Source organism: Temnothorax nylanderi, unplaced genomic scaffold, assembly GCF_030848795.1.
Source record: "Temnothorax nylanderi isolate EJ_2023f unplaced genomic scaffold, tnyl_v1.0 TNYL_tig0974_pilon, whole genome shotgun sequence".
In the NCBI taxonomy this organism is placed as follows: domain Eukaryota; kingdom Metazoa; phylum Arthropoda; class Insecta; order Hymenoptera; family Formicidae; genus Temnothorax; species Temnothorax nylanderi.
Genome location: NW_027250036.1, coordinates 21,680 through 48,335, shown reverse-complemented (window position 1 = coordinate 48,335; position 26,656 = coordinate 21,680). Strand labels below are relative to the sequence as shown.

Genomic DNA, 26,656 nt, shown 5'->3' with positions numbered 1-26,656 from the left:
TTTATTTATTTTATTTTAATTAAATATTTTTATTTTATAATGTTACCTCTTTAATTCTTTGTGATTAAAATGATAAATGATTCTTTGTAATATTATAATTTTATCAAGGAGAATTAAAACTACTACCACTTGGGTTGATAGAAAGATCCTCAGGAATACAAAGATACATACCACTTGGGTTGAGTTAGGTAACACAATTTTGTTTTATTTTTTAAGAGTAGTTGCACTACAATTATTTTTCAAAGCAATATATATATTCTCTTTGTAGTTGGCGTAATTTAAAGAAAGATTTCATATATTTTTTTGAATATATATATCACTTGGATTGAGTTTGGTAACGCAATTTCGTGATATAATAATAATTTTGTTAAGGTATATATATAATATATATATTCTCTCTTTGTAATTGGCGCAGTATTAAAAGATTTCACATATTTTTTTTTAAATAGATACCACTTGTTATTTAGGTTTTTCGAGGTAGATATCACTTGGATTGAATAAAGTAACAATTTTGTAATTTAATAATTTTGTGAGACAATTTTTGTGAGACAATTTTGTGAGACAATTTTTGTGAGACAATTTTGTGAGACAATTTTTATCAGACAATTTTGTGAGACAATTTTTGTGAGACAATTTTGTGAGATAATTTTTTGAAATAGGTATATATCACTTGGATTGAGTTTGTAACGCAATTTCGTGATATAATAATAATTTTGTTAAGGTATATATATAATTAGATTTTTTTGAGGTATATATTACCACTGTTTTTTTCTAGGTAACAACATGTTTGGAAATAAAAATACTACTGCTTAGGTTTTTTTCGAGATTTTTCGAAATACAAAGATTCTCAATGTATATTCTCTCTGTAATTGGCGCTGTAATTTAAAAAGAGATATCATTTCTTTTTTGTAATTGTAATAGATCACTTGAAGCGCGACTCATCTTTAATAAGGTGTGTATCACTTGAGTTATAATTTTTTTTAAATAAAAATACTACTGCTTAGGTTTTTTCAAGATTTTTCGAGATACAAAGATTACGTCTACCACTTGTTACTTCGGTTTTTTTTAGGTAAAGATACTACTGCTTAGGTTTTTTTTCGAGATTTTTCGAGATACAAAGATTAGGTCTACCACTTGTTACTTAGATTTTTTTGAGGTATAATATTACCACTGTTTTTTTTCGAGGTAACAACATATACACTACTATGCGTGTACTTGGCGCCTTTTTTTACCTTTTTTTTAAAAAAGGTAATTTTGTACGGATATCACGCCTTTTTGTAGTATTACGCATTTTATAAACAGTATGTACAGGGTGTTATTTTGAGGTATAATACTACCACTTTGTTTTTTCGAGGTAACAACATAATACATATATACTACTATGCGTGTACTTGGCGCCTTTTTTTTACCTTTTTTGAAAAAGGTAATTTTGTACGGATATCACGCCTTTTTGTAGTATTACGCATCTTAATCTTAACAGAAAAAAAATTACACCTTATAAAGAAATGTGTCTGAAGTTGTTAATATATATATAAACATTGTCAGACATTGCTTTTATGTAAAATATGCATCTATATTATGTTGCTTGTATAAATTATTTCTTACCAACTTTTTCCAATCATAATAACTACACACCCAATGTGACGAACTACTATACAATATTTGAATGTGTTTTTTATCTTGTGATACAGATTGAATCGTATCAGGCAATTGCCGTGTTTCTACCGGTCTATAATCGGAACAATTTTGTAAAAGTCGATGGAAATGATCCACATGTCCATCAGCCATTGGCCCTGGACAATTATATTTCTGTCTGTAGGCATTAAAGTAATGTATTTTTTTGTGTGTACAGACATGTTAGTTGTTAAAAATAAGATGTTTTTCTATGACTGCTAATGCAGCTTTTTTAAAACTATAGCCGTAAACAGCCAAAATTTAGCGCTAATAGCAGCCAATGTTTGCCAGCGCTTGTGGCAGCCGTTATATAGCGCCAAAGAGCAGCCGGATTATATATATATATATATTTTTTTTTCCCAGAAGACCTGTAAAAGAAAATATATATTTACATAATACAATTTAATTTAATAGCCCGTTATTTATAGTCAAATCTTATTTCAAGACCATCTTAAGTAATGTCTTAAAATGCTTTGTGATTGACTTATCTTAAGATTGTACTTAAGACGATCATAAAAATGAGATCCGACTACGAATATCAACCAAATGAATAAAGAATGGGGGTATTAGCATCATGACAGAAGTAAAATATATTAAAGGAATTAGTTGCTGGGTCGGTTAAAATAACTCTAAAATTATGTAGGGAAGACCGGGGCTAAGTCGACATTGAGGCAAACTTGACACTAGACTTTTTGCTAATTTAAATCTATCGTAAAAACTTGCCTTTCCTACTGTAAATGCGTCTTTATGTGCTAGTATTATCAACAGGATTTGATGACATTCTGAGTTATGGTGTAATTTTTAGCGCGACATAAGCATTTTGATGGTGAAAAGTAATTTTTCTGATCTCTCGAAAATTTCTACTCTTTCATCAAGCTTTAATCTTGCAAACCTATATGTAAGTGATTTTCATGGAAAATTTGATTGCTCTATATGAATCCGATAATCGTTTTTAGATATTTTCAAAATTTTCATATTTTTGAAGTGACAAAAGTAAAAAACGACGTCCGAGGCAAAGTCAATACCACGCCGTTTCATCGGCTCCCAGTAACAAACGATGCTTGTCATGCAGCCGTATGGCTCATCATGACAAATGTATGCGTACGTCCGATCGTGAGTTTACCTGCATTAATTGTTTTTCAGACATGAGTTTAGATGAAGATAATTGAAAGTTCAACAATTTTTGTTCTCATGATTTCAAATGATTGTTCTAGCTACTTTATTCCGAATTTTTGTACTTTTTAAATACACAATAAACAATGTATTTTTATTTTCAGACAGTAAAAAATAAGTTCCAATCAAATTGTGTCGATCAGACAAAGTGTTGAGTTTGCCCCGGCGGGGTGTCGAGTTTGCCCCGGCATTTTTCAATTCGAAAATTTGTCTTTGCGTCATTTTTCCTTTCCTGGCGGCAAAACAGAGCGACGTACAGCAAAACTTTCTGAATCAATTTTGTACCTGAAGGAACACTCTTTAAATATATACCATTAAATTTTGCCTAAAAATTTTAATTAAATATTAAAAATTACCTTTGAAAAAATAGTGTCGAGTTAACCCCGGTCTCCCCTACTTTTAAAATCTTCAAATTTTTTTAAATACTTTAAAGTAGAGAAAATCGAGGGTAGTTTCCGAACGAACGGTAAGGATACAAAATCTAAAACTTTATATTTTCACAAATTATCCCGAGTGTACAAGTAGTGATTGATTCTACTAATAAAACTTTATATTTTTACAGTACAAATTATTCCCAAACGCAAGTACAAATAGTGATTGATTCTGCTCGTAAAAAACCCAGGTAGCACATAATATTAGTTATACGTTTTTTGAACGTATATATAGTTAGTTTCATAACCGTAAAGAACCATTAAGAAACGTTTGAACAAAAATGTGTTTAAAATATGATTTAAATCATGATTTAAGAAACGTATTTTTTACGTTTCTACAGTTAAAAATATTTATTAAATTTTTTCTTTCAAAATTATAATTTGCTTTATTTATATATAATAGGGTAAATATGCATTTTTAAAAAAGGTAATTTTGTATAGATATCACGCCTTTTTGTAGTATTACGCATTTTATAAACAGTATGTACAGGATGTTATTTCGAGGTATAATACTACCACTTTGTTTTTTTCGAGGTAACAACATAATACATATATACTACTATGCGTGTACTTGGCGCATTTTTTTTGAAAAAGGTAATTTTGTACGAATATCACGCTTTTTTGTAGTGTTTTTAAAAACACATAAATTATGGAACATTATAAGACAAAAACCAATTCGCTGTCTGTATTTGAACTGGTACTTTACTCTTGTACGTATGGAGTACTCACGTTCAGCTCGGCGAAAGAGAATAAGCATGGAAATCTCATTGTGCATATTTTAAAAGCATATAAATTGTGGAACATTTTAAGACTAAAACCAATTTGCTATCTGTATTTGAATTGGTACTTTACTCTTGTATGTATAGGGTGCTGACGTTTGGGTCGGCTGAAGGGGATGAGCACAGAAATCTCATTGTGCATATTTTAAAAGCATATAAATTGTGGAACATTTTAAGACTAAAATCAATTCGCTATCTATATTTGAACTGGTACTTTACTCTTGTACGTATAGGGTATTCACGTTCAGGTCGACAAAAGGGAATAAGCACGGAAATCTCATTGTGCATATTTTAAAAGCATATAAATTGTGAAACATTTTAAAACTAAAACCAATTTGCTATTTGTATTTGAATTGATACTTTACTCTTGTATGTATAGGGTGCTTACGTTTGAGTCGGCTGAAGGGGATGAGCACAGAAATCTCATTGTACATATTTTAAAAGCATATAAATTGTGGAACATTTTAAGACTAAAATCAATTCGCTATCTATATTTGAACTGGTACTTTACTCTTGTACGTATGGGGTATTCACGTTCAGGTCGACAAAAGGGAATAAGCACGGAAATCTCATTGTGCATATTTTAAAAGCATATAAATTGTGAAACATTTTAAAACTAAAACCAATTTGCTATTTGTATTTGAATTGATACTTTACTCTTGTATGTATAGGGTGCTTACGTTTGAGTCGGCTGAAGGGGATGAGCACAGAAATCTCATTGTGCATATTTTAAAAGCATATAAATTGTGGAACATTTTAAGACTAAAACCAATTTGCTATTTGTATTTGAATTGATACTTTACTCTTGTATGTATAGGGTGCTTACGTTTGAGTTGGCTGAAGGGGATGAGCACAGAAATCTCATTGTGCATATTTTAAAAGCATATAAATTATGGAACATTTTAAGACTAAAACCAATTCGCTATCTGTATTTGAACTGGTACTTTACTCTTGTACGTATGGAGTACTCACGTTCAGCTCGGCGAAAGAAAATAAGCACGGAAATCTCATTGTGCATATTTTAAAAGCATATAAATTGTGGAACATTTTAAGACTAAAACCAATTTGCTATCTATATTTGAATTAGTACTTTACTCTTGTATGTATAGGGTGCTTACATTTGGATCGGCTGAAAGGGATGAGCACAGAAATCTCATTGTGCATAATTTAAAAGCATATGATATGTGGAACATTTTAAAACTAAAATCAATTCGCTATCTGTATTTAAACTGGTTCTTTACTCTTGTACGTATGGGGTATTCACGTTCAGGTCGGCGAAAGGGAATAAGCACGGAAATCTCATTGTGCATATTTTAAAAGCACATAAATTATGGAACATTTTATGACTGAAACCAATTCGCTATCTGTATTTGAACTGGTACTTTACTTTTATACGTATGGGATACGCACGTTCGAGTTGGCCAAAGGCCAACGTGTTTTTATTTTTCCGCTACGTGTCCTACGAGCGGAGATATTGCGACGCAAAGTCGAAATGCGAAAATTTTATATTAAGATATTTCTACTAACGTCGACGTCTCTCAATATATCTCAATATATATATATATCAGAGAAATGTAACTTTCACTTTTTCGACATTGGCGATACTATAGTATCGCCAGTTTCGATATCGCGCTCGCATTGTTATCGATCGATCTAGTAGGTAAATTAATAAGCGAAGATATTACGACGTAAAGTCCAAACAAATGTAAAAATTTATTTATTAAGATACTTCTTCGTAAGATACGTCGGTCTCTCAATATATGACACTAGACATTACATACGCGCGCGCTTCGCGCGCGCCATTTAGCTTTAACATTATGCTATTACTATTACACTATTCCCTAATAGCCAAATGCTAGCAGAATGCCGACAGTATGCCAGCAGATCCGAGCATGACCATCGAGCAGATTCTGTCCCCTGCGTCCTCATTAAGCTTATTTTCTAGCAGCACGATCTGCTGCCCACAATGTAATCGCAGAAACGCGGCAGAAATCGTGCACAACATGCAGTCACAATGTGATAGTAAAATGTAGCAAGAATTGGACATGAGCCATATGAGCTAATAACAGCAGAAACACAGCAGAAATGGTGCATGGCCTGCTGTCACAATATGATGGCAAAAATTAATATAGCTAGAAGAGAACATAGCTCACTATAACGTACTGGTTATTTATATATAATTTATTCTCTCCTATTACCATAAATAATATTTCAGTGGAAAGAATTGTTATTAATGACAGTAATTATACTATCAATTCAAAAGTATGCCACATTATAAGAGTGGACTCCACAATACAACTGATACAAGTTGTGCAGTACCGTAATTTATACCGAAGATAATAGACAAGGTAATATGTTTATCGAAATTAATAAATATCTTCTCGTTATATATAAATTTAATTCATATTATATGTATTTAATTCATAAAATTTCTTATACAATATACATATTATTTTACAGTTCAAAGACCAAGAGGCAGAGCCACGGGGATACGGCGGCAAGAAGAAAGATTTATGGCCTTTCTGTACAGACTTTCATCACCATACTATCATTGGGGCATTAGACGAGGCAGAGGCAGAGGCAGACAGTATAGATAGATAAGATTCCATATACCCATTATATTATATACTTCCATTATATTATATATATACTTCCATTATATTATGTACTCTTATATACCCTGAAATAATCATTTCTTTTTGTAAAATAAAAAAACAATAAAAACATGTAATATTGATCAGATTATTGTCTACTCCATCTTTCATGCATGCATGCATACAACGTCTGCATGTGCAATGTACGCATAAATGAGAAATAATATATTACTAGCCAGATATATCTTGCTGCGGGACGGTCTTTTCTTTCCCTCGACGTATTAGTATGTCGGTGTAAAACATGTTGAAGTCAAGTCTAATTCAAACATAAATAATTTAGAAATTAATTAGTATCTAATTTTATATCAATTGTGTGAGAAAAAAAGGATGCATAAAAATTATATAAATAAAATTCTTACCGACATAACACATTAAGTAATTTCTCATTGTTATTATCACAACCCAAATCACAAATTCGATCTAGAAGTCGTGTCAATACTTTAGTAAATCTTTCGTCTAATGATACGATTGTTTCTTCGAAACTTCCTGTTCCATCTTTCGCCGTAGAACTGTTCTCAATCTATGAAAAAATACAGTCAATTAATATATTATAAGCGTGTACATGTATGTTACATAAATTAAAATTAAAAAGCATTTTTTTCAAGTAACAGAAATGTGATACATAATGAAGTCTTATTTAAATTATGATATATAATAATGCAGCGATAAACTATTATCACCATGCCTTTTATGATTAACTATACAAGTATAATGATTTTCTTCTTTTGAAACTAAATATAAATAATGATATGTAATATTATAATTCTAGAGGATAATTTATACTTTTATAATAACACTTAAATATATTTTTTAGATATGTAAATTTTTAACTTATGATTAGGTATTTGTTATTATTTGACCAAGTAATAAAATAGCAAATGTTTAATGTTGCATTGTACAAAACGCATGTTGTAAAAATACATAAAAAATAGCTTGCTAATAATACGTATTTTCAAAATCATATTTAAAAATATATATAAATAAAAATTGCAATTTTTACAATACATATGGATATCTTCTATGAATACACCGTAAATACATATTACAAGAAAAATTTATTTATTTTATTTTAATTAAATATTTTTATTTTATAATGTTACCTCTTAATTCTTTGTGATTAAAATGATTAAATAATTCTTTGTAATATTATAATTTTATCAAGGAGAATTAAAACTACTACCACTTGGGTTGATAGAAAGATCCTCAGGAATACAAAGATACATACCACTTGGGTTGAGTTAGGTAACACAATTTTGTTTTATTTTTTAAGAGTAGTTGCACTACAATTATTTTTCAAAGCAATATATATATTCTCTTTGTAGTTGGCGTAATTTAAAGAACATGGGTACAATGTATAATCAACGGACATCATGTATGTCATCAGGTGCGTTCAGCAGAAAACAATGTCAAGTTAATATTTATCTCCTCTCTTTCAAAAGACTAACCACGAACTACAAACTTCATATTATAACATTATTACAATTTATTTGTATTTTTAATTCGAGTCAAATGTGCGCCTGCATCTATCGCACGTCATTTTACTGCTTACCACAGACAATTGGTATTATAAACGTGCCATAAAAAATGACTACTGGTCAATATATTTCGACACATAAAATATTATGATATTGTAAGATTATAATTTATAATATAATACATAGACGCTAGTCATATAAACATCAAACCATTTCATTACTTGATACGAAAAAAATGCCACTTTGATCTGCCAATTCAATCAGCCCAATTAATTGCTACGTTTTCTTCTTGGCACTAATCAACATATTTCTCTTTTGACTATTTCTCATTTACCTCACAGATTTACATTTCGCTCACTTCATAATTATCAATATCCTAAAATTTAGAAGCAAAGTCCTTTTAACTGTATCTTAACATCACGGATTGATATTCTCAAGTTTTGAATATCTCGTTTACAACATGTGTCAAATGTATCAACGCTGTAACATAATTCTAAAGATTCCAATTTGCCGGTGTACTGTAACGATTTCATATACTTTCTGAAATATTGAAGTGAGATCAACGTTTTAATATGCAAGAAAAATTTATATTCTGCCGATAAAATAAACAATAATTTATTATAATTATTTATACCTAAAGGTACATATATCTTGCTTGGTCAATTCCTCTAACGTTGTAGTATCAACGACAGTCTGCAATATTCGAAATACTCGATATCGTACGTTACAACTATATTCAGTCTCGCCATGACGATTGCCGAAACCTATGTTTATAAGAAATTGTGCAAACAAATCCATATCTCCATATTCCAGCATATAACATATCCTACAATTAAGTATATTTCACAATCAATTGTTGATTTAGAAATTGAATATAAAAAAAATGGTGTACCAACAATATTACCTAAGTAAATTATCTTCATAGTTGGTATTCTGATCAGACTCTTTCGTCGCTAGAAACGTCTCTGTAAAGCTTTGAGACAATTCGGTATACCTGGCATTAGATTGTAGCCATTCTTCCAATAAATCCATACGCAATTTTATCGTATTCAACGAGAACAGTTTACCCAGCTCGTTAACAGCAGCGTTAATATCGGGTCTGTAGTTGGTTGCAGTTCGATATCGTAATGGTATGCTTTCTTCGTTATACAATTCATACACCAGCTTGCACGGATTTTCAATTAGAGCAAGATACTCATCTTTCTCCAATCCGTACGTACGTAGAATATGCTCGGACGTAAATCTCAAATATTTGGATTTAATTTTCTGAAAGTAAAAGCCATAGAAGTCAATATATTTTTTACAACATAGACACGTACTTTACACAGAGATTACCGTACTTCTAACATTCCTTCTTCGAATTTAGTGGAATTCTGTGCCGCCAGCTGAGCATACTCGTAACATTCTTTCGCGGCAGCAACGCGATCAGCACCCGGAGGTGTATGATTTACGACATAGTACAATGCTGCAGTACCATAATAGAATCCATCTGAATCTGTCATCCGTTGTATACATTTCTTGATATCTTTGAGCAACGTGGTATTTTTCGGATAAAGCGACCATGCAGTATTTTTCGATGCAGTAGAATTATTTCCCCATACTTGTGTCACTTCACCTTTAATAGCTAATGTGCATATGAGATGTGCCTCCAAATTAAGTACGGGTGCGATGTCAAGCCACTTGCCGTATGTTCTTAAATTCAACTCAGGTGCTAGTAACGAGAATTAATAAAATGTGAAATTAAGTTAAGTAATCATCCAAGTGCTGGCCATAAATTTATTTCTGAAATATATTTACTAATGATTTTCCAAATATCGACTTTAAGCAAGAACGGAAGTCTCCATTGGGCTATCGGCGGCAACGTACTATGTCCAGGATTAAGCTGTATCCACTCATCGTGTTCCATTGGTGTAGGAAGCCTGTCATGATTGATAGTATGATTATTAAATTCAAAATTAATATATGCGAAATTATTATAATTTACCCGCTCCGAGTGTAATTTTGCAAGAAGCAAAGATAATTTCTCTTTTCCATATTTTTGTCTCCTATGAGATCCATTAGTATAATAAACACTTCATAGTGGTAAAATGTAATCTGGAAATTTAAATGTAAAATTCACATTATAAGAAACTATACTATCCAACATTTTTATAGCTTACGTGTTCCCATAACGTAGAGATACATCGCTTCAACATGGATTTATCTTCCATTTGCGCAACAACTCCATTACATTTCTTTCTTAATTCATCGATTTCATCTTTACAGATAAGTAACTCTATAATATATTACTCGATTATTAAATTGGTGTTCAATATCATACGAAAATGATCTACGTATAAAAATATGTAAATATCCAAATATTAAATTAATTGTCACAAATACATATTATTTTCTTATATCATTTGCCTTTATTCACGCTTGTATTCGAAACGGTTATCGTTGGATTCCACGTTTTTAGTAATATTTGTAAATAATTCAAAAGGCAATCATTGAAATTAAATCCGAAGCTACAACAATAATCTTTTAATAAAGGAATCACGTTCTCTTTATTAGGTACTGTTTATGATCTGCTGTAAAATTTTTCTTTTGCTCGAAGCACTATTTGTTAAAACTTCTGTAAATGTATTAAAAATATATACATTGACACATATGTATAACAAGATTTGCGTTTAATATAAAAATAGACTCAATGATAATGCATGAGCGTACCTTTAGAAGTTATTGAATAACGTGACAGTCGTTGTGCCCAAATATGCAATAGCTTGTAACTCTCAAACGTTTGTGTCAATGATCGATTTTGCCCCAAGCGCGAATATTCATATCCCAAAGTTGAGATTGTACAATGCTGAATATGATCGGTCTGAAATCTACAAATATAAATCTTTACACATTATTATCGAAAATTAATTATCGAAAAATAGATTTATTTTCTTACGATGTAGAAACGGTGGAAAGCCAACTGCACGCCTCTTGTTCTGATAACATAAAGAGAACCGATAGCCCTAATTGCAAATCGAATGATCGTCCGGTGCATAACTTTCTCAATAAATTCATCAAAAGCTGTGATAATATAAATTTCATTTCCGTTAATATCTCTTCGTTTCTTTCAGACGTGCTAAGATACATGAAATAAAACGTTTTGAAAATTTGCAGTAAAGTATAATAATTAAAATCTAAGATAAACTCACCCAAGATATAATTATATTCCTCAATGATGAAGAAAAAACAGTCTCTGATTAGCGACGATCGTTTCCTCCATGCGAGTAAATAAGAAAGATCCATGTTATGCACAACAATCTAGGTTAACCTGTGTAAACACTCGCGTAAACGTAGTTATATATAGGATAGGATAATTATATTATTAAAACAATTACCTTGAATTAATCGTCGCGTCGCGTAAAGAGTCATCATCACGTATATCATACGTTTACGCGAGCGTTACTTTTGTAGTAACTTACGAATAATTCCTTCGCGTAAACGGGAGATAACTTACGATAATTTACTCCGCGTAAACGAGTAAATTATCGTAAGTTACTATCACATCACGGTCGGTCTCGCTCCGACGACACTACCGTTCTCTTTTTTTTTTTTGTGAGTTTCCCTCGGGTGAGGGATAATAGGTGCCTTCAACTCCTCCCTGGGGTTATATAGCACATCGGTACTTGTCCTAATATACACTACCGTTCTCGGGGGGGTTTTGGATTTTCCCTCGGTTGAGGGAGGATAAGTGCTTTCTTGTCGATGACAACCTAGCACAAACAATGTAGACCATTCCTGACAAGGATTTTGGAACAAGTGCAAATACAAGCACACTATATGATTTTACCTGTTCCTTTAAGGAATTCAAAAACAAAATAGAACAAATTCCAATTACTATTCTTAATCATGCTATAAACATCAATTTCCGCAAGGTAACCCACGGCTCTAAGGTTCTCGTCCAACTTGATCCTGAGATCATCGTACTTATGACACTGATGGATTACGTGCATCAGGTCCTCACACTCATGACCACATTCACATCGTTGTGTATCAATATAATCCTTCCTGAAGAGTGAAGATCCAAGGTTGAAGTGATCCGCTCTGATCCTATTAATGAGAGTAACGTAATATCTTGGGGCGTTGATTTTGCTGAACCAAGGCTTGCGGGCCTCCTCGTCATAAAATTTTGAAAAGTAAAATTTGCCCTTGAAGGCAGAGTCTCGCTTAACAGAGGCCTGAGAAGCCTGCCAAGTTTCCTCCCTTGCCATAGCCATAAGGTCCCCAGTCGGGACCATGATACTCTCATCTGGGGGTTCATGAGCAGCTTCCTTAGCTAAACCATCGGCCAGCTCATTCCCAGCGATGCCGACATGAGCGGGAATCCACACAAGCACAACTCTCATATTGTACTCCCTTTCAAGTGAGTAAATGAGCAGTCTAGTTTCCACCTCGTATTTACTTTTATGAACTGAAATGAGGTTGTTTTGAACAGCGGAAAGGGCCGATTTGCAATCCGACATGATAACAACATGGTTATTTCTTGTGTCTCGTGATATCTTCATGAGATTCAGGGCCGCATTGATGGCAAAAATCTCTGCAGTAAACGACGAGCAAATGTTAGACATACTAATCTTATAGGCAGTGTCCCACCCCTCTATAGCGATACTTGCACCCGTAGAACGCCAGTCGGGGTTATGTGAGCCATCCGTAAACACAATTTCCGCCTCATTGTTCAATTGGTATTTTTTAATGATGTCTTCTATCATAGAAGCATCAGAATATTCCTCATTCTCCTTCCTCAAAAGACCAACGGAAAAGTCAACCACAGGGACGAAATCATGCGCCTCGAACTCCCCCCGAAAAATCTCATGGATTCCTGGGGGGCCAATAAGCGCTCTGACGGGAGCACATTTCCTCCACACTCTAGACATCAGCGACATAACATAGGTAGGTTGACGATATCGCACCCACAGCTCAGCGTCATGGGCCCTCTGGATTCTCTCGCAAACGCCATCCAAATTGTGAGCCATGGCCTTATAAATGTAGTTCCTGGCGAGCATCTCCGCACGGTCCGTCAACAGTCTGACCTTGGCCTCAGCCACGATGACGTTGTTTGGTGTGCTGTTGCGGTATCCTAGGGCAGTCCTAATGCCCTTATATTGCGTCCTTTCCAACTTGAGAACCGAGTTGGCATCCCTGGGGTGATAAACGAAACTGCCGTAATCTGTAATCGAACGAACCAAGCTCTTGTACAACATTAACGCCGTATTGACCTCTAAACCTTTAGAGATTCTACACAGATATCGAATGACAGCGTTCGCTTTATCAACCTTACTACGAACTTCCTGGATCTGATGTGAGAACCTTAAACCATTATCCATCCAAATTCCCAGAAATTTCGATTCCCGGCTGTAGAACACTTCACATCCCTGGATCACCATACTTTGTCTTTCATTAAAAAGGCCATATTTGTTAAATTCCACAATGACAGTTTTTTGTGGTTCCAATTCGAGACCAATAGAACGAAGTCTTTCAGCAACCAAATTTACCGCTAGCTGGAGCAGCTCCCGATTACGCCGTCTGTTTGGACCACGTATATAAAGGCCGATGTCGTCAGCAAACTCGCACGATTCCACCCCCTCAGGTAAGTCAGTGCATATTCTCCCCGTGTATAGAGAGTACAGAGCAGGACTGAGAACGGCGCCCTGCGGGAGTCCCATATAAACTAGACGTTCTATGAATTCTTGAGAATTAACAATAAAACGAACAAGTCTCCGGTATAGCCATTTACGAATAAATCTGACTATGCCCGCGGGACAATTAAGCGCAACAAGAGTCTCAATCAAAGTGCGGAACTCGACATTATCGTAAGCTCCCGAAACGTCGAGGAACGCAGCCAGCGTGTACTCACCCGAAGATATAGAGGAACGAATATCCGACACAATCTTAACTAGATTGTCTGCGCACGACTTCCCCCTGCGGAAACCATTCTGTGATGTATTGAACTTGTGAGCGCTCTCCGCCCACCATATGAGGCGCTCATTGATCATGCGTTCACACAATTTGCCGACACAAGACGATAAAGATATGGGGCGGACCTTCTCTTTTCCAGGCTTATCAATAAAAACCACCTGGTAACGGTGCCAGTCCTCAGAAAGAGAGTCCGAGAGCCAAATACAATTGAAGAGCCTCAACAAACACTCAAGAGCTGAGTTCGGCAATTCCTGGATCATTTTATATTCGATTCCATCCAGCCCCGGGGCAGAGTTTTTCTTTATCATTTTAATGGCTCTATCCAATTCCGATCTACGAAACAATGAACTCAGGGAGTCATCCGGGTAATTAATATTCAACACCGGATCTGATCCCACAAAAGGTGGGGCCAGCTTGTCAACAGACTTCCTTATTTCATCCTCTCTGTTCTTACCACTCCAGCTATTCCATCGAACATTGTTTCTGGCGTTTTTTAAAATCCTGATGGTATTCCAAACGTAGGACAGACTAGTGAAACGGTTGATTCCAGCGCAGAACTCCTCAAAGCATGCCTTTTTTTTGCGGCGATCGTTCTTCTAACCAGAGCGCACGCTCGTTTGTAGCTATCCCATGTGCTGAGAGATTTACAGCGTTTAAAAGTGGAGAACGCCTTTTTCCTATCTTGGATGACCTTGTCACAATCAACATCCCACCACCTATGTTGAACTTTGTGCTTCTTCTCCTTGGCATCAGGAGGACCCGCCATCTTGCGTCTGCCGGAAGCGCGGTCGATTGACGTTCTAAGAATATCGATGAACCGCCCATAATACAAATCGACGTCCTCGGAAAAGTGATCAATAAACGGAAGGAGATCCCTCTTAATAGTTTCATCAACAAACTTGTAATACGAAGTCCAGTTCGTCTTCTTTGACGTGATTCTATTGGTAATCTTTCTATAGGGCTGAGGATCGCTGTCCACAGTAAAAGAAATGGGATAGTGATCACTATCCCAAGCGTCATCCTGTTGTTCGTACTCGACATTATCTATAACACCAGCCGTACCAAAGGCTAAATCGATGTTAGAGTCACGCTGTCCTCTCTGGCCAACCCTTGACTTAGTGTCTAAATTGATGCAAAAAAAACCTCTGTCCAGCAATGTATCATGTAAAGCCTCGCCACTGGGCGTGGTAAGGTCACAATTCCAAGTAGAGTTGTGGGCATTAAAGTCGCCCAGAATAATCGAGTCCAGAGTATCAGGAACCTGGTCCACAACCACGCTAATATCTGCGTCAGTGAGCTCTCCTCGTGGGTGCCTGTACACCGCCATAATGTTACAGTTATTGTTCAAGTTTTTGGTCCTGATGCCAACAGTATCGTAGCCGTAAGGAATATCATCTGACAAAGGAATAACATCAAAATCGATGGACCTCCGTACCGAGATCGAAGCACCACCACTGTTCAGCACATTCCCACTCTGAACCGTCTTGAAGCCTGGAAAGTATATACGTTTATCATCAGTTCGTCGAGTCTCGGTCAATACCACAATATCATACTCCATAACACGTTTGGACAATTCATTGGCACTGGTTCCATAACCTCGACAGTTCCAAAGTAATAGTCTGAATGTTATGACGAGGGGAGGAAGAACCTCCCTTCAGAATACCCAGACCGATTACCCAACTCACGAAGAAAATCCGTTTCCAAAATCCTGTCCAACGAAGTCCCACCTCTACTACTCCATCTCTCCATCAACTCCTTCAATAATTTCAGAAGAGGCAATAATTCCATCATTCCGCTTGCGACATCCTGCGGCACCTGTGTTACATGATTGACTGGAGGAGGATCCCCCGTTGATTGAGCGGAGATAGCGTTCGACCAGGCCGCTCCATTTCTAGCCGACGCGAACATGATACCTTGTTTCTCCTTATTAATATCACTAGCTCTAAGATTAAACTGTTTATAATAATCCTGACTAGATTTGGAAGAGGGTGCCCGCCTCTTTTCAGAGTCCCCGGAGCGTCTATTATAATCAGGGCCAAGCACGGACGCCTCGGTGCGTCGATTGCCCTGATTCTCACCACTAACACGAGCCGTCTCCGCATAAGAAGCTCTCCTCGGGGAGGGCAATCTCGGCCAAGATCCCTCACTCGTTCGGGCATCCGCAGGGGGGGCAACGCGATCACCTCCCTCTACAAAACGTCTAGCACTGAAAAAAGATATATTTTTATGAGCCATAATTATATTGATTTGTTTGTTTTTTTCAAAAACGGGGCAGTTTCTAAAAGTCGATTTGTGAGAGCCGCCACAGTTGCGACACTTGACAGGCTTCTCGCATTGGCCGTGCGACTTGTCACCACATACTATACAGAACGACTCACTTTTGCAAGAAATTTTTGTGTGACCAAACCTGAAACAGTTGAAACACTGCCTGGTCTGCGGCACGAATGGCCTGACTTTCAAACCCACATTGTTGGTAAATATCTTCAAATCTCTAATACCGGTTCCCTTGAAGGTAACGATAATATTGTCCGTTTCCGATAAAGTGGTTTTCTTCTCAATACTATCCCATTTGCGTCGGTACATACGCTCCAGGCCGATAATACCCGATCTATCCTGTATTACCGACCAAAGATCTTTGATGGAAGAAGGCCAATCCGCGATGACTCCCTTACTAATCATGGATCGTTGTTCCATAAACGCTTTCAATTTGCTCGGGATTTTTTCTATTGCTTCTAGGGCCAGATTGGCCTCGAGATAATCTGTAAATTCCGCTTCCGCTGAATAATGATTCAACATCTCCAGGGAGGAGGGGCAGATGCGAATATTCGTTAAAAGCATCCATATTTTAATCAAGTTTTTCCCCTTTCTTGCGGACGTCTGATCGGGGGGTAATTTAATTGTAATCTTCGCTTTGCCCATAAAGCTGCTGTCGAATCTGGTAATTATCGGGCGAAGTTGTTGTTGTGAGCATTTCCTCAGATTACCCTCGTGAACAGAGTATGATTCTCTGTCCTCACCAATAACATTAGGCACGGACGGATCACGTGAACGGGCGTCTCGAACTTTCTCCTTATTACTAGAGTCTATATGCTTGGATACTAAGTCGTCAATACTCTTAGAACTATTAACCGCAACAGCTTTGTTTATAAAAAATTCGCCTGAGCGGATGTCAGAGTTAATTACTACGTTACTTTCCTCAGTATCCATCACATCATCTGATTGCCCTTGGTTTAAGGGTGAGTCCATTCCTGCATTGGTCGACTCGTCCCTCTGTCCATCCCGCAATGGAATTCCTCGTCGGCTCACATCCTGTCCCACGGCGTCCACCGTTGACTCTCCTTCCATGATTTTTTGAAAGGCCGAGTCGAGAACTTGTTCCGTTACTTCGACTCTCATTCGTTTAAACGGTTTAGCCGGAATCTTATTACCGGGAGCACGTGAGTTACCAGGCTTCGACAAAGGATCCGAAGGATACGCCATATAGCACTTTCTCAAAACTACAAGAAAAATTTACGGCTCCCCCTCCGAGAGGGGAGCGCAAAGACTACAAACAATAAGCGGCCTTAAAGCAGCGAGCAAACTAGCACAGGAGACGTAAGCGGTCAGAATCACAGCTACGGAAAAGGATAGTATCTACGTTCAACTCGGGACAGGAGAGGAAACACGTCCGATCACCGTGGCTGCTCGTACCGAACTCACTACCGTTCTCTCAACGATATAGGTTAAGTGAACTGACTGTGACGTGACAGCGCACTGAACGCACTATCTGCACTGCGCGCAGTACAGCACACACGTATGAACGCACTATATCTGCACTGCGCGAAAGCGCCGCCAGTGTCGAAAAAGTGAAAGGGACATTTTCTCTGATCACGTGATATATATGAACTGACTGACAGCGCGCTAAACGCACTATCTACACTCGCGCAGTACACACACGTATACATATGTGCTGGCGATACTAGCACCGCCCTGGTGTCGAAAAAGTGAAAAGGACGCGACTCCAGCCAATGAAATGATGGCATGGCATGAGAGACGGTCGACGTAGAAGTAGAAGAAGTAGTATCTTAAAAATAAATTTTCACATTTGGACTTTGCGTCGCAATATTTCCGCTCGTAGGGCACGTAGCGGAATATTATAAGAGAAACCCCCCCCCAAATCGACCCAAGCTATCGATCAAGCCTACTTAAAACTTGATCCGTTCACTCGTTATATGAGATCTCAACATCTCGAGTACTCGCAACTCGTCGCGTCGCGTAAAAGAGTCACGGTCGGTCTCGCTCCGCGTGTACTTGGCGCGAGACACTACCGTGTCTCTTGATACTATTAGTCGTATGCAAATCGGTCAAAAACCAAAATAATGAAAATTTAATAATCTTTCTATTTGATTTTAACAATTTTTTACGTAGGACTACCCATTTCCGACTTATATTGCGAGGAAATATTTATTCTCATAATTTCCGAAAGTCAAAATTTCATTTAAACCGTAATATTTCCAGAAATATTAGTCGCGCGGTATAACATAAATAATGGATTTTGTAGGTAATTTAATTCTCTTTCACTTTCATTGTATGCATTTTTTACTTTCGGACAGCCAGAACTGAGATATTTTGAAAAAACGCTCGAAGAAACAGCTCTTTCCTCATTTGCCCGATGCTTCAAAAAAATCTATCTCGGGAACTAATGGTCGTACAAAGTTCTACAAAAAACCAAATTGCGAGGAATTTTATCAGCTACATTTTCGCTCTGAATGTTCTTTCCCGTGAAACTAATAATTTCCGAGTTATTCGCAAAAAACCCATTTTTTACTCTTTTTTTCAAGATGGTGCAGCCGGCTCACGCTCTATGTATGGGGACTTTTAGTATGTTTAAAAGAACACTAAAATGAACCTGTATACCAATTTCCAGCTTGCCGGCAATTTTTTCATCCAAAAATCTTAATTTGACTGGGCTATTAGCTTAATAACTCAGCAACTAAGAATCGGATAACATTTTGCAAGAGGAAAAATAGTCTTACAATGTGTTCAAGAATATGATTTATGAAGGACAGGAAATTGTTCCGAATCACCCTGTATATGAGAATAAAAAGTATCTGAAATATTTCCCATATATTTCTGAAACATTTCAGAGATATTTCCGAAGCATTTCAGAGATATTTCTGAAGCATTTCTGAATTATTTCAGAAATATTTCTGAAGCATTTCAAAGATAATTCTTAGGCATTTCAGAGGTATTTCTTAAGCATTTCAGAGATATTTCTGAAGCATTTCAGAAATATTTCAGAAACATTTATGATATCTCAGCTAGGCGGACATTTCATATATCTGAAACATATATCTGAAACATGTCTGAAATATTTTTTTGAAAGGTTTCATATTTCATTGACAGCTTTTTGAAAGCTTTCTGAAATATTTCGGTGCTGTGTGGGTCATGCAGTATAAAGAAAATATATTGTTCTCTTCTCTTCTCTTATTCTCTTCTCAATGTAAAAGATCTCATCATGAATACGCAATAATTATAAGTTGAGTTTATAAGACGCGTTAGAATATCTTAATTATAATAAAAACTAAGAACATACAAAATTACATATCAAAGCAAATATACCTATAGAATAGCTTATACAGAACACGCATATAGAAATTCTCCGTTCATTGAAGTTTCGTTGAACACGTCAATTTTTCGGACGCCATATCTCGATACCTCGGCCGGATATCGCGAGAATATCATTCAGGTAGTCTATCTGCACATAAAAGGCACGAACAATTACATACAATATCTAACAAAATTCATGATATTGCAAGATAAGACTTGTAAGAATGTTGTTAACTTTAAGGATTTTATTTACATACGGAAGACAACGATAAAACCTAATTTCAAAGATTAAATGTAAGTAAAAATTTAATTGTTAAACTATTTTTTTATTTTACACGTAGACGTTTAACGAATTTTTTCTTCAAAGTCAATAATACAATATTTTCGGCAAATCTTGCACGTATGATACTCACGCTAAAGATCCCGATATTGGAACGTAAAGTAGCGATGTGCTTCGGTGGATCATTAAGACTTAAAATTCTGACGGTATCCCTCAAACTCGTTATCAGACATCCGCGCGTCAGACGCAGCCCCGTTATACTTTCCGTATGCTGCACGCAATAAGATTTTACTGGCTCAAAATCGTTATTTAGATTTAGCATGTGCAAATTCCCATTGTGGTCCCCGACGCAAACCCAATCCCGTCGCATACTCATGGACGCGGGAAGCGCTTCACCTGGAATCTAAAAGGTACACTAGCGATATCGTAACCGCGTTTCTTTTCTCGATGTTAAAAATACGGGATGACATTACTGTGACAGATTTCTTGATCCGTCCGGCTCTCTGATCCCAAACGGATACTGTCTTGTCCATGCTAGCGGACGTGATGTATTCCGTATTCATGGCCAGCTTAGCCACGGTTCCGGTGTTGTGTCGGTACTGGCTGATCGGCTTATTACTCGATCGCGAATCGAACACGTATATTGTCCCGAAAGATGAGCCGATTGCAAAGAGGGCCCGTTCTGGACACGATGATATGGACATCACCTCATTCGGCATACTCCTGGAATATTTAACGTTGATAAAAAATGATACGCGCGAAATGGTAATATGCAGGGTTTAACAAGTGAATCTTAGAATTGCATTTCCTAATTATCTGTCTCGACAAGGGAGACACAAAACGCGGTATCTGCATTCGAATAATTTGGAGGGAAACGATTATTTCTCTCAGAAATAGGAATTATCTTCCTCGTTCGGTCTTCTTATCGCGAAGCTGTCGAAAGGAACAGTTTGGTATCGCATACAACTCGTAAGTTCTGTGATGGACGAAACCGGTGTTGGTGAGCATGAACGACCTCACACTCAGATCGCAACCGCAAGTGTAGATCGTGTTGTCTATCGCTGTCAGACCGTTGATCCATCCATACGATGATCCACGGTTAGACATTAAATCGATGCGGATGGTGTCCCCGATTTCATAAGAGGGTGTCTCGCGTTTCCAGTAAACCAGGGCGCGCTGTGTTCCACCAATACAGGTGGTTCCACCCTGAAAACGAGAATCATCATTATATCGTTTTTTACAAGGAAAGATGTTTAAAGACACTTGGCATAATATATACTACCTACATGCATCAGTAACACAGATGTGATGTAATTTGGGTGCATATTTATCAATTTCATTATAGAATCCTGCTGTTTCCATAGCGCTGTTTGTTTCTTCATTGCAACGCACGACGACAACCAAAACAGTCTGCCGGGTGTCGCTGAAATGACATGTGACTTTATGTATCTAACTAAGAAATATGACGAAAGCTGCTTATTCGTACTATAATACTAAGTACAAAAAGAATGCATACACATACAATTATTTAAGTACAAATAAACTACAAGCATTATATGTATATGTATTATATGTATATGTATTATTATAAATACATATATACGGAAACTAATATTGAGCTGCCTAAGATCTAAGCTCAGACCAAAAATAGCTTGTGTTCTTATTCGATTACTTGTATTTTGTAGAACACGCTTTTTTTCAAAAAATGAAATACTACTATAGTATAGTACATAGTAGTATACTACTATGAAAGCGACTATAGTATAGTCGTTTGTCGATGGAATAAAGTGTGCTGAACCAGCGATGGTCAACTCTCTCTTTCGTTCTGTCTCCATCCCTTCCGTAACATTTATTGTCTGATTGTGCGTTTAATTATTTTATTGTGCTGCATTTCAGATATTCCTGCATATATGTTCCTTCCTGGACGCGAGGACGGTGGTACACAGTTTGAGCTTAGTGTGCAAACAATTATACCAAATTTTAAATGCAGATAAGTCACTGTGGAAAGCGCGATTTAACTACATATGGCCGTATGCTAGCTACTCACTTTTGCGTCCCGGTTAGTTGCTAAAGTTGATAGCACCTTATAGCTTGCACGATCATTTAGATGAATAAACAAAATACTCTATATAAGCTATTTTACGCCAAGGCTCAATCTTACGCAAGCATATGCAGGTTGTTGCTTACATCCACTGAGATATAAGTATAGAGTGGGCACTGCAATGCTACGCCCATCAGGCGGAAAACAAGCCTGAGACAGATAGATATTGTGGGATTCCTCTCTTTCTCTGTTGTACAAGACGCAAATGTATATTACTGAGAGAAAGATGTAGTTGTCTTTGTCATACGAACTGCATGACAAAGACAGCGATTCCACGAATTTACCTCTTTCTCGCGTCAGCCGAGCTAGTGCTCTCTCCATATTTATATATCAGTGCTTATATCGCGTTAAATTTTATTTCAGTAGTATTTCATTTTTTGAAAAAAAGCGTGTTCTACAAAATACAAGTAATCGAATAAGAACACAAGCTATTTTTGGTCTGAGCTTAGATCTTAGGCAGCTCAATATTAGTTTCCGTATATATGTATTTATAATAATACATATACATATAATACATATACATATAATGCTTGTAGTTTATTTGTACTTAAATAATTGTATGTGTATGCATTCTTTTTGTACTTAGTATTATAGTACGAATAAGCAGCTTTCGTCATATTTCTTAGTTAGATACATAAAGTCACATGTCATTTCAGCGACACCCGGCAGACTGTTTTGGTTGTCGTCGTGCGTTGCAATGAAGAAACAAACAGCGCTATGGAAACAGCAAGATTCTATAATGAAATTGATAAATATGCACCCAAATTACATCACATCTGTGTTACTGATGCATGTAGGTAGTATATATTATGCCAAGTGTCTTTAAACATCTTTCCTTGTAAAAAACGATATAATGATGATTCTCGTTTTCAGGGTGGAACCACCTGTATTGGTGGAACACAGCGCGCCCTGGTTTACTGGAAACGCGAGACACCCTCTTATGAAATCGGGGACACCATCCGCATCGATTTAATGTCTAACCGTGGATCATCGTATGGATGGATCAACGGTCTGACAGCGATAGACAACACGATCTACACTTGCGGTTGCGATCTGAGTGTGAGGTCGTTCATGCTCACCAACACCGGTTTCGTCCATCACAGAACTTACGAGTTGTATGCGATACCAAACTGTTCCTTTCGGCAGCTTCGCGATAAGAAGACCGAACGAGGAAGATAATTCCTATTTCTGAGAGAAATTATCGTTTCCCTCCAAATTATTCGAATGCAGATACCGCGTTTTGTGTTTCCCTTGTCGAGACAGATAATTAGGAAATGCAATTCTAAGATTCACTTGTTAAACCCTCCCAGGTAGCAAGACTCGTCATTTTGACGTCAATTGACGTCAAAAGTCTGTCATTTTGACGTCTTTTGACGTCATTTGACGTCAAAATGACGAGTGCTTGCTACCTGGGCTGCATATTACCATTTCGCGCGTATCATTTTTTATCAACGTTAAATATTCCAGGAGTATGCCGAATGAGGTGCTGTCCATATCATCGTGTCCAGAACGGGCCCTCTTTGCGATCGGCTCATCTTTCGGGACAATATACGTGTTCGATTCGCGATCGAGTAATAAGCCGATCAGCCAGTACCGACGCAACACCAGAACCGTGAATAAGCTGGTCATGAATACGGAATACATCACGTCCTCTAGCATGGACAAGACAGTATCCGTTTGGGATCAGAGAGCCGGACGGATCATGAAATCTGTCACAGTAATGTCATCCCGTATTTTTAACATCGAGAAAAGAAATGCGGTTACGATATCGCTAGTGTACCTTTTAGATTCCAGGTGAAGCGCCTCCCGCGTCCATGAGTATGCGACGGGATTGGGTTTGCGTCGGGGACCACAAGGCGAAGTTGCACATGCTAAATCTAAATAACGATTTTGAGCTAGTGAAATCTTATTCTACCGAGCATACGGAAGGGATAACGGAGCTGCGTCTGACGCGCGGATGTCTGATAACGAGTTCGAGGGATACCGTCAGAATTTTAAGTCTTAATGATCCACCGAAGCACATCGCTACTTTACGTTCCAATTTCGGGATCTTAAGCGTGAGTATCATACGTGCAAGATTTGCCGAAAATATCGTATTATTGACTTTGAAAAAAAAATTCGTTAAACGTCTACGTGTAAAATAAAAAAATAGTTTAACAATTAAATTTTTACTTACATTTAATCTTTGAAATTAGGTTTTATCGTTGTCTTCCGTATGTAAATAAAATCCTTAAAATTAACAACATTCTTACAAGTCTTATTTTGCAATATCATGAATTTTGTTAGATATTGTATGTAATTGTTCGTGCCTTTTATGTGCAGATAGACTACCTGAATGATATTCTCGCGATATCCGGTCGAGGTATCGAGATGTGGCGCCCGAAAAATTGACATGTTCAACGAAACTTCAATGAACGGAGAATTTCTATATGCGTGTTCTGTATAAGCTATTCTACAGGTACCCAGTAAGCAAAAAATCATTATTACAATGTTATTGCAACGATATTCTAGAATTTGTAATGTTGTTAAATATGTAGTTCTTAATGTTGTATAGAACGTCATTATGAATATACTTTGACCACGATTCCGAAATTTCAGTAATGTTGAAATGGGAGTGCCATAACGTTGCAAATAACATTGCGCTAAGGTTTTTCTATCATTCCTGTTTTTGATATAAAAATTTAAACGTACTATCAACTTTATTACAATATTATATTAAGATTACCGTAATATTAATCGAAAAAAAAAGAAAGTGGTAGTATTATACCTCGAAAAAACCAAAGTAACAAGTGGTAGACGTACTCTTTGTATCTCGAAAAATCTCGAAAAAATCTAAGCAGTAGTATCTTTATTTCCAAAAAATTATAACCCAAGTGATACACATCACAAAATTATGTTACCTTATCAAAGAAGAGTCGCGCTTCAAGTGATCTATTACAATTACAAAAAAGAAATGATACCTCTTTAAATTACAGCGCCAATTACAGAGAGAACATATATATTGCCTCAAAAAATAATTGTTGCACTACTTTGAAAAATCTTTACATGGTGTCAATTAGAAAAAGAATGTATGATAACAATTTTATAAGATTAAAAAATTTTATTTAAATTTAACAAGGGAATACAAGATATTTAAATACAAAGTTTACATGTGTATTTTTTAGTGGTCACAAAGAATTACAGAGAAACAGTACAAAATAAAAATATTTTATTAAAATATTTAATCCAACGAGGGAATACAAGGTATTTAAATACAAAGTTTATATATGTATTTTTCAATAGAATAAAAGATTTAATCACAAAGAATTACAAAGATAGTAAAAAATAAAAATATTTTATTAAAATACATAAATTTTTCTTGTAAAAAAACTTGGCGCTGCTAGACCTCGAAATTTTAAATAAATAAATAAACTTATCCTATACTTAATTATAAGCCGCATTATTCGCCGTCGTCACGCACACCCATATCACTCGCTCGCACATACACACCACGCTGATGATCATTTTGTTACTCCCGTCGCATTCTTCTATGAATTATTTTTATTTATTGTTATCCTTATTTATTTAAAATTTCGAGGTCTAGCAGCGCCAAGTTTTTTTACAAGAAAAATTTATGTATTTTAATAAAATATTTTTATTTTTTACTATCTTTGTAATTCTTTGTGATTAAATCTTTTATTCTATTGAAAAATACATATATAAACTTTGTATTTAAATACCTTGTATTCCCTCGTTGGATTAAATATTTTAATAAAATATTTTTATTTTGTACTGTTTCTCTGTAATTCTTTGTGACCACTAAAAAATACACATGTAAACTTTGTATTTAAATATCTTGTATTCCCTTGTTAAATTTAAATAAAATTTTTTAATCTTATAAAATTGTTATCATACATTCTTTTTCTAATTGACACCATGTAAAGAGTTTTCAAAGTAGTGCAACAATTATTTTTTGAGGCAATATATATGTTCTCTCTGTAATTGGCGCTGTAATTTAAAGAGATATCATTTCTTTTTTGTAATTGTAATAGATCACTTGAAGCGCGACTCTTCTTTGATAAGGTAACATAATTTTGTGATGTGTATCACTTGGGTTATAATTTTTTGGAAATAAAGATACTACTGCTTAGATTTTTTCGAGATTTTTCGAGATACAAAGAGTACGTCTACCACTTGTTACTTTGGTTTTTTCGAGGTATAATACTACCACTTTCTTTTTTTTTCGAGGTAACAACATATACACTACTATACGTGTACTTGGCGCCTTTCTTTACCTTTTTTTTAAGAAACGTAATTTTGTACGGATATCACGCCTTTTTGTAGTATTACGCATTTTATAAACAGTATGTACAGGGTAAAGCTATTTGGAGGTATTATACTACCACTTTGTTTTTTTTTAGGTAACAACATAATACATATACACTACTATGCGTGTACTTGGCGCCTTTTTTTACCTTTTTTTTAAAAAAGGTAATTTTGTACGGATATCACGCCTTTTTGTAGTGTCACGCATCTTAATCTTATAAACAATATATCTTATAATCTTAT

General features: G+C 36.0%; 4 protein-coding genes across 13 annotated transcripts; 1 reads left to right on the top strand and 3 right to left on the bottom strand.

The window, feature by feature from the left end:
* Positions 1-6,448: 6,448 nt before the first annotated feature.
* Positions 6,449-11,700, bottom strand: LOC139786177 (kinetochore-associated protein 1-like). Of its 7 annotated transcripts, none has more exons than XM_071725328.1 (14): positions 11,561-11,700; positions 11,375-11,493; positions 11,122-11,301; positions 10,896-11,053; positions 10,346-10,461; positions 10,171-10,280; positions 9,984-10,105; positions 9,527-9,897; positions 9,091-9,452; positions 8,821-9,012; positions 8,408-8,726; positions 7,071-7,231; positions 6,884-6,967; positions 6,449-6,737 (listed from the first exon to the last, which is right to left on the bottom strand). In XM_071725328.1, the coding sequence occupies exons 3-11, from the start codon at positions 11,265-11,267 to the stop codon at positions 8,570-8,572; spliced, it is 1,734 nt and encodes a 577-aa protein (XP_071581429.1). In that variant the 5' UTR covers positions 11,268-11,301; positions 11,375-11,493; positions 11,561-11,700; the 3' UTR covers positions 6,449-6,737; positions 6,884-6,967; positions 7,071-7,231; positions 8,408-8,569. The 7 variants fall into 7 exon arrangements, with proteins under 7 accessions (XP_071581429.1, XP_071581425.1, XP_071581426.1 ...); XM_071725324.1 differs by having other exon boundaries at positions 6,888-6,967; XM_071725325.1 differs by having other exon boundaries at positions 6,888-6,967; positions 8,521-8,726.
* A 2,679-nt stretch (positions 11,701-14,379) lies between these two features.
* Positions 14,380-19,090, bottom strand: LOC139786176 (uncharacterized). Of its 2 annotated transcripts, none has more exons than XM_071725322.1 (3): positions 15,824-19,090; positions 14,593-15,629; positions 14,380-14,471 (listed from the first exon to the last, which is right to left on the bottom strand). In XM_071725322.1, exons 1-2 carry the CDS (start codon positions 17,616-17,618, stop codon positions 14,632-14,634), a joined length of 2,793 nt encoding a protein of 930 aa, XP_071581423.1. In that variant the 5' UTR covers positions 17,619-19,090; the 3' UTR covers positions 14,380-14,471; positions 14,593-14,631. The 2 variants fall into 2 exon arrangements, with proteins under 2 accessions (XP_071581423.1, XP_071581424.1); XM_071725323.1 differs by lacking the exon at positions 14,380-14,471 and having other exon boundaries at positions 14,632-15,629; positions 15,824-16,344; positions 16,546-19,088.
* A 716-nt stretch (positions 19,091-19,806) lies between these two features.
* On the bottom strand, positions 19,807-21,708 carry LOC139786183 (F-box/WD repeat-containing protein 9-like). Its single transcript, XM_071725338.1, has 5 exons — positions 21,294-21,708; positions 20,972-21,213; positions 20,481-20,730; positions 20,105-20,410; positions 19,807-19,875 (listed from the first exon to the last, which is right to left on the bottom strand). The coding sequence occupies exons 1-5, from the start codon at positions 21,387-21,389 to the stop codon at positions 19,807-19,809; spliced, it is 963 nt and encodes a 320-aa protein (XP_071581439.1). The 5' UTR covers positions 21,390-21,708.
* Positions 21,709-21,784: 76 nt separating this feature from the next.
* On the top strand, positions 21,785-26,656 carry LOC139786182 (F-box/WD repeat-containing protein 9-like). 3 transcript variants are annotated; one of them, XR_011722201.1, is made up of 7 exons: positions 21,785-22,066; positions 22,765-22,901; positions 22,982-23,223; positions 23,576-23,825; positions 23,896-24,165; positions 24,431-24,566; positions 26,509-26,656. XR_011722201.1 is itself a non-coding variant. In XM_071725337.1 (6 exons), the coding sequence occupies exons 2-6, from the start codon at positions 22,806-22,808 to the stop codon at positions 24,497-24,499; spliced, it is 927 nt and encodes a 308-aa protein (XP_071581438.1). In that variant the 5' UTR covers positions 21,785-22,066; positions 22,765-22,805; the 3' UTR covers positions 24,500-25,879. The 3 variants fall into 3 exon arrangements, 1 of the variants encoding a protein (XP_071581438.1); XR_011722202.1 differs by lacking the exon at positions 26,509-26,656 and adding an exon at positions 25,273-25,879; XM_071725337.1 differs by lacking the exon at positions 26,509-26,656 and having other exon boundaries at positions 24,431-25,879.

What these genes read in the sequence shown, in the direction of transcription:
- LOC139786177 (XM_071725328.1), bottom strand. Translation starts at nt 11,267, where the DNA reads ATGAAATTTATATTATCACAGCTTTTGATGAATTTATTGAGAAAGTTA. An exon ending in TATGAAGATAATTTACTTAG is followed by an intron (nt 9,013 to 9,090) that starts GTAATATTGTTG and finishes ACTTAATTGTAG; the next exon opens with GATATGTTATATGCTGGAAT. An exon ending in CAAGATATATGTACCTTTAG is followed by an intron (nt 8,727 to 8,820) that starts GTATAAATAATT and finishes TCAATATTTCAG; the next exon opens with AAAGTATATGAAATCGTTAC.
- LOC139786176 (XM_071725322.1), bottom strand. Translation starts at nt 17,618, where the DNA reads ATGGCGTATCCTTCGGATCCTTTGTCGAAGCCTGGTAACTCACGTGCT. An exon ending in TTTGGAAACGGATTTTCTTC is followed by an intron (nt 15,630 to 15,823) that starts GTGAGTTGGGTA and finishes TATACTTTCCAG; the next exon opens with GCTTCAAGACGGTTCAGAGT.
- LOC139786183 (XM_071725338.1), bottom strand. Translation starts at nt 21,389, where the DNA reads ATGAAGAAACAAACAGCGCTATGGAAACAGCAGGATTCTATAATGAAA. An exon ending in CATCTGTGTTACTGATGCAT is followed by an intron (nt 21,214 to 21,293) that starts GTAGGTAGTATA and finishes TCTCGTTTTCAG; the next exon opens with GGTGGAACCACCTGTATTGG. An exon ending in GGATCAAGAAATCTGTCACA is followed by an intron (nt 20,411 to 20,480) that starts GTAATGTCATCC and finishes TGTACCTTTTAG; the next exon opens with ATTCCAGGTGAAGCGCTTCC.
- LOC139786182 (XM_071725337.1), top strand. Translation starts at nt 22,806, where the DNA reads ATGAAGAAACAAACAGCGCTATGGAAACAGCAAGATTCTATAATGAAA. An exon ending in GGATCATGAAATCTGTCACA is followed by an intron (nt 23,826 to 23,895) that starts GTAATGTCATCC and finishes TGTACCTTTTAG; the next exon opens with ATTCCAGGTGAAGCGCCTCC. An exon ending in CCAATTTCGGGATCTTAAGC is followed by an intron (nt 24,166 to 24,430) that starts GTGAGTATCATA and finishes TTTTATGTGCAG; the next exon opens with ATAGACTACCTGAATGATAT.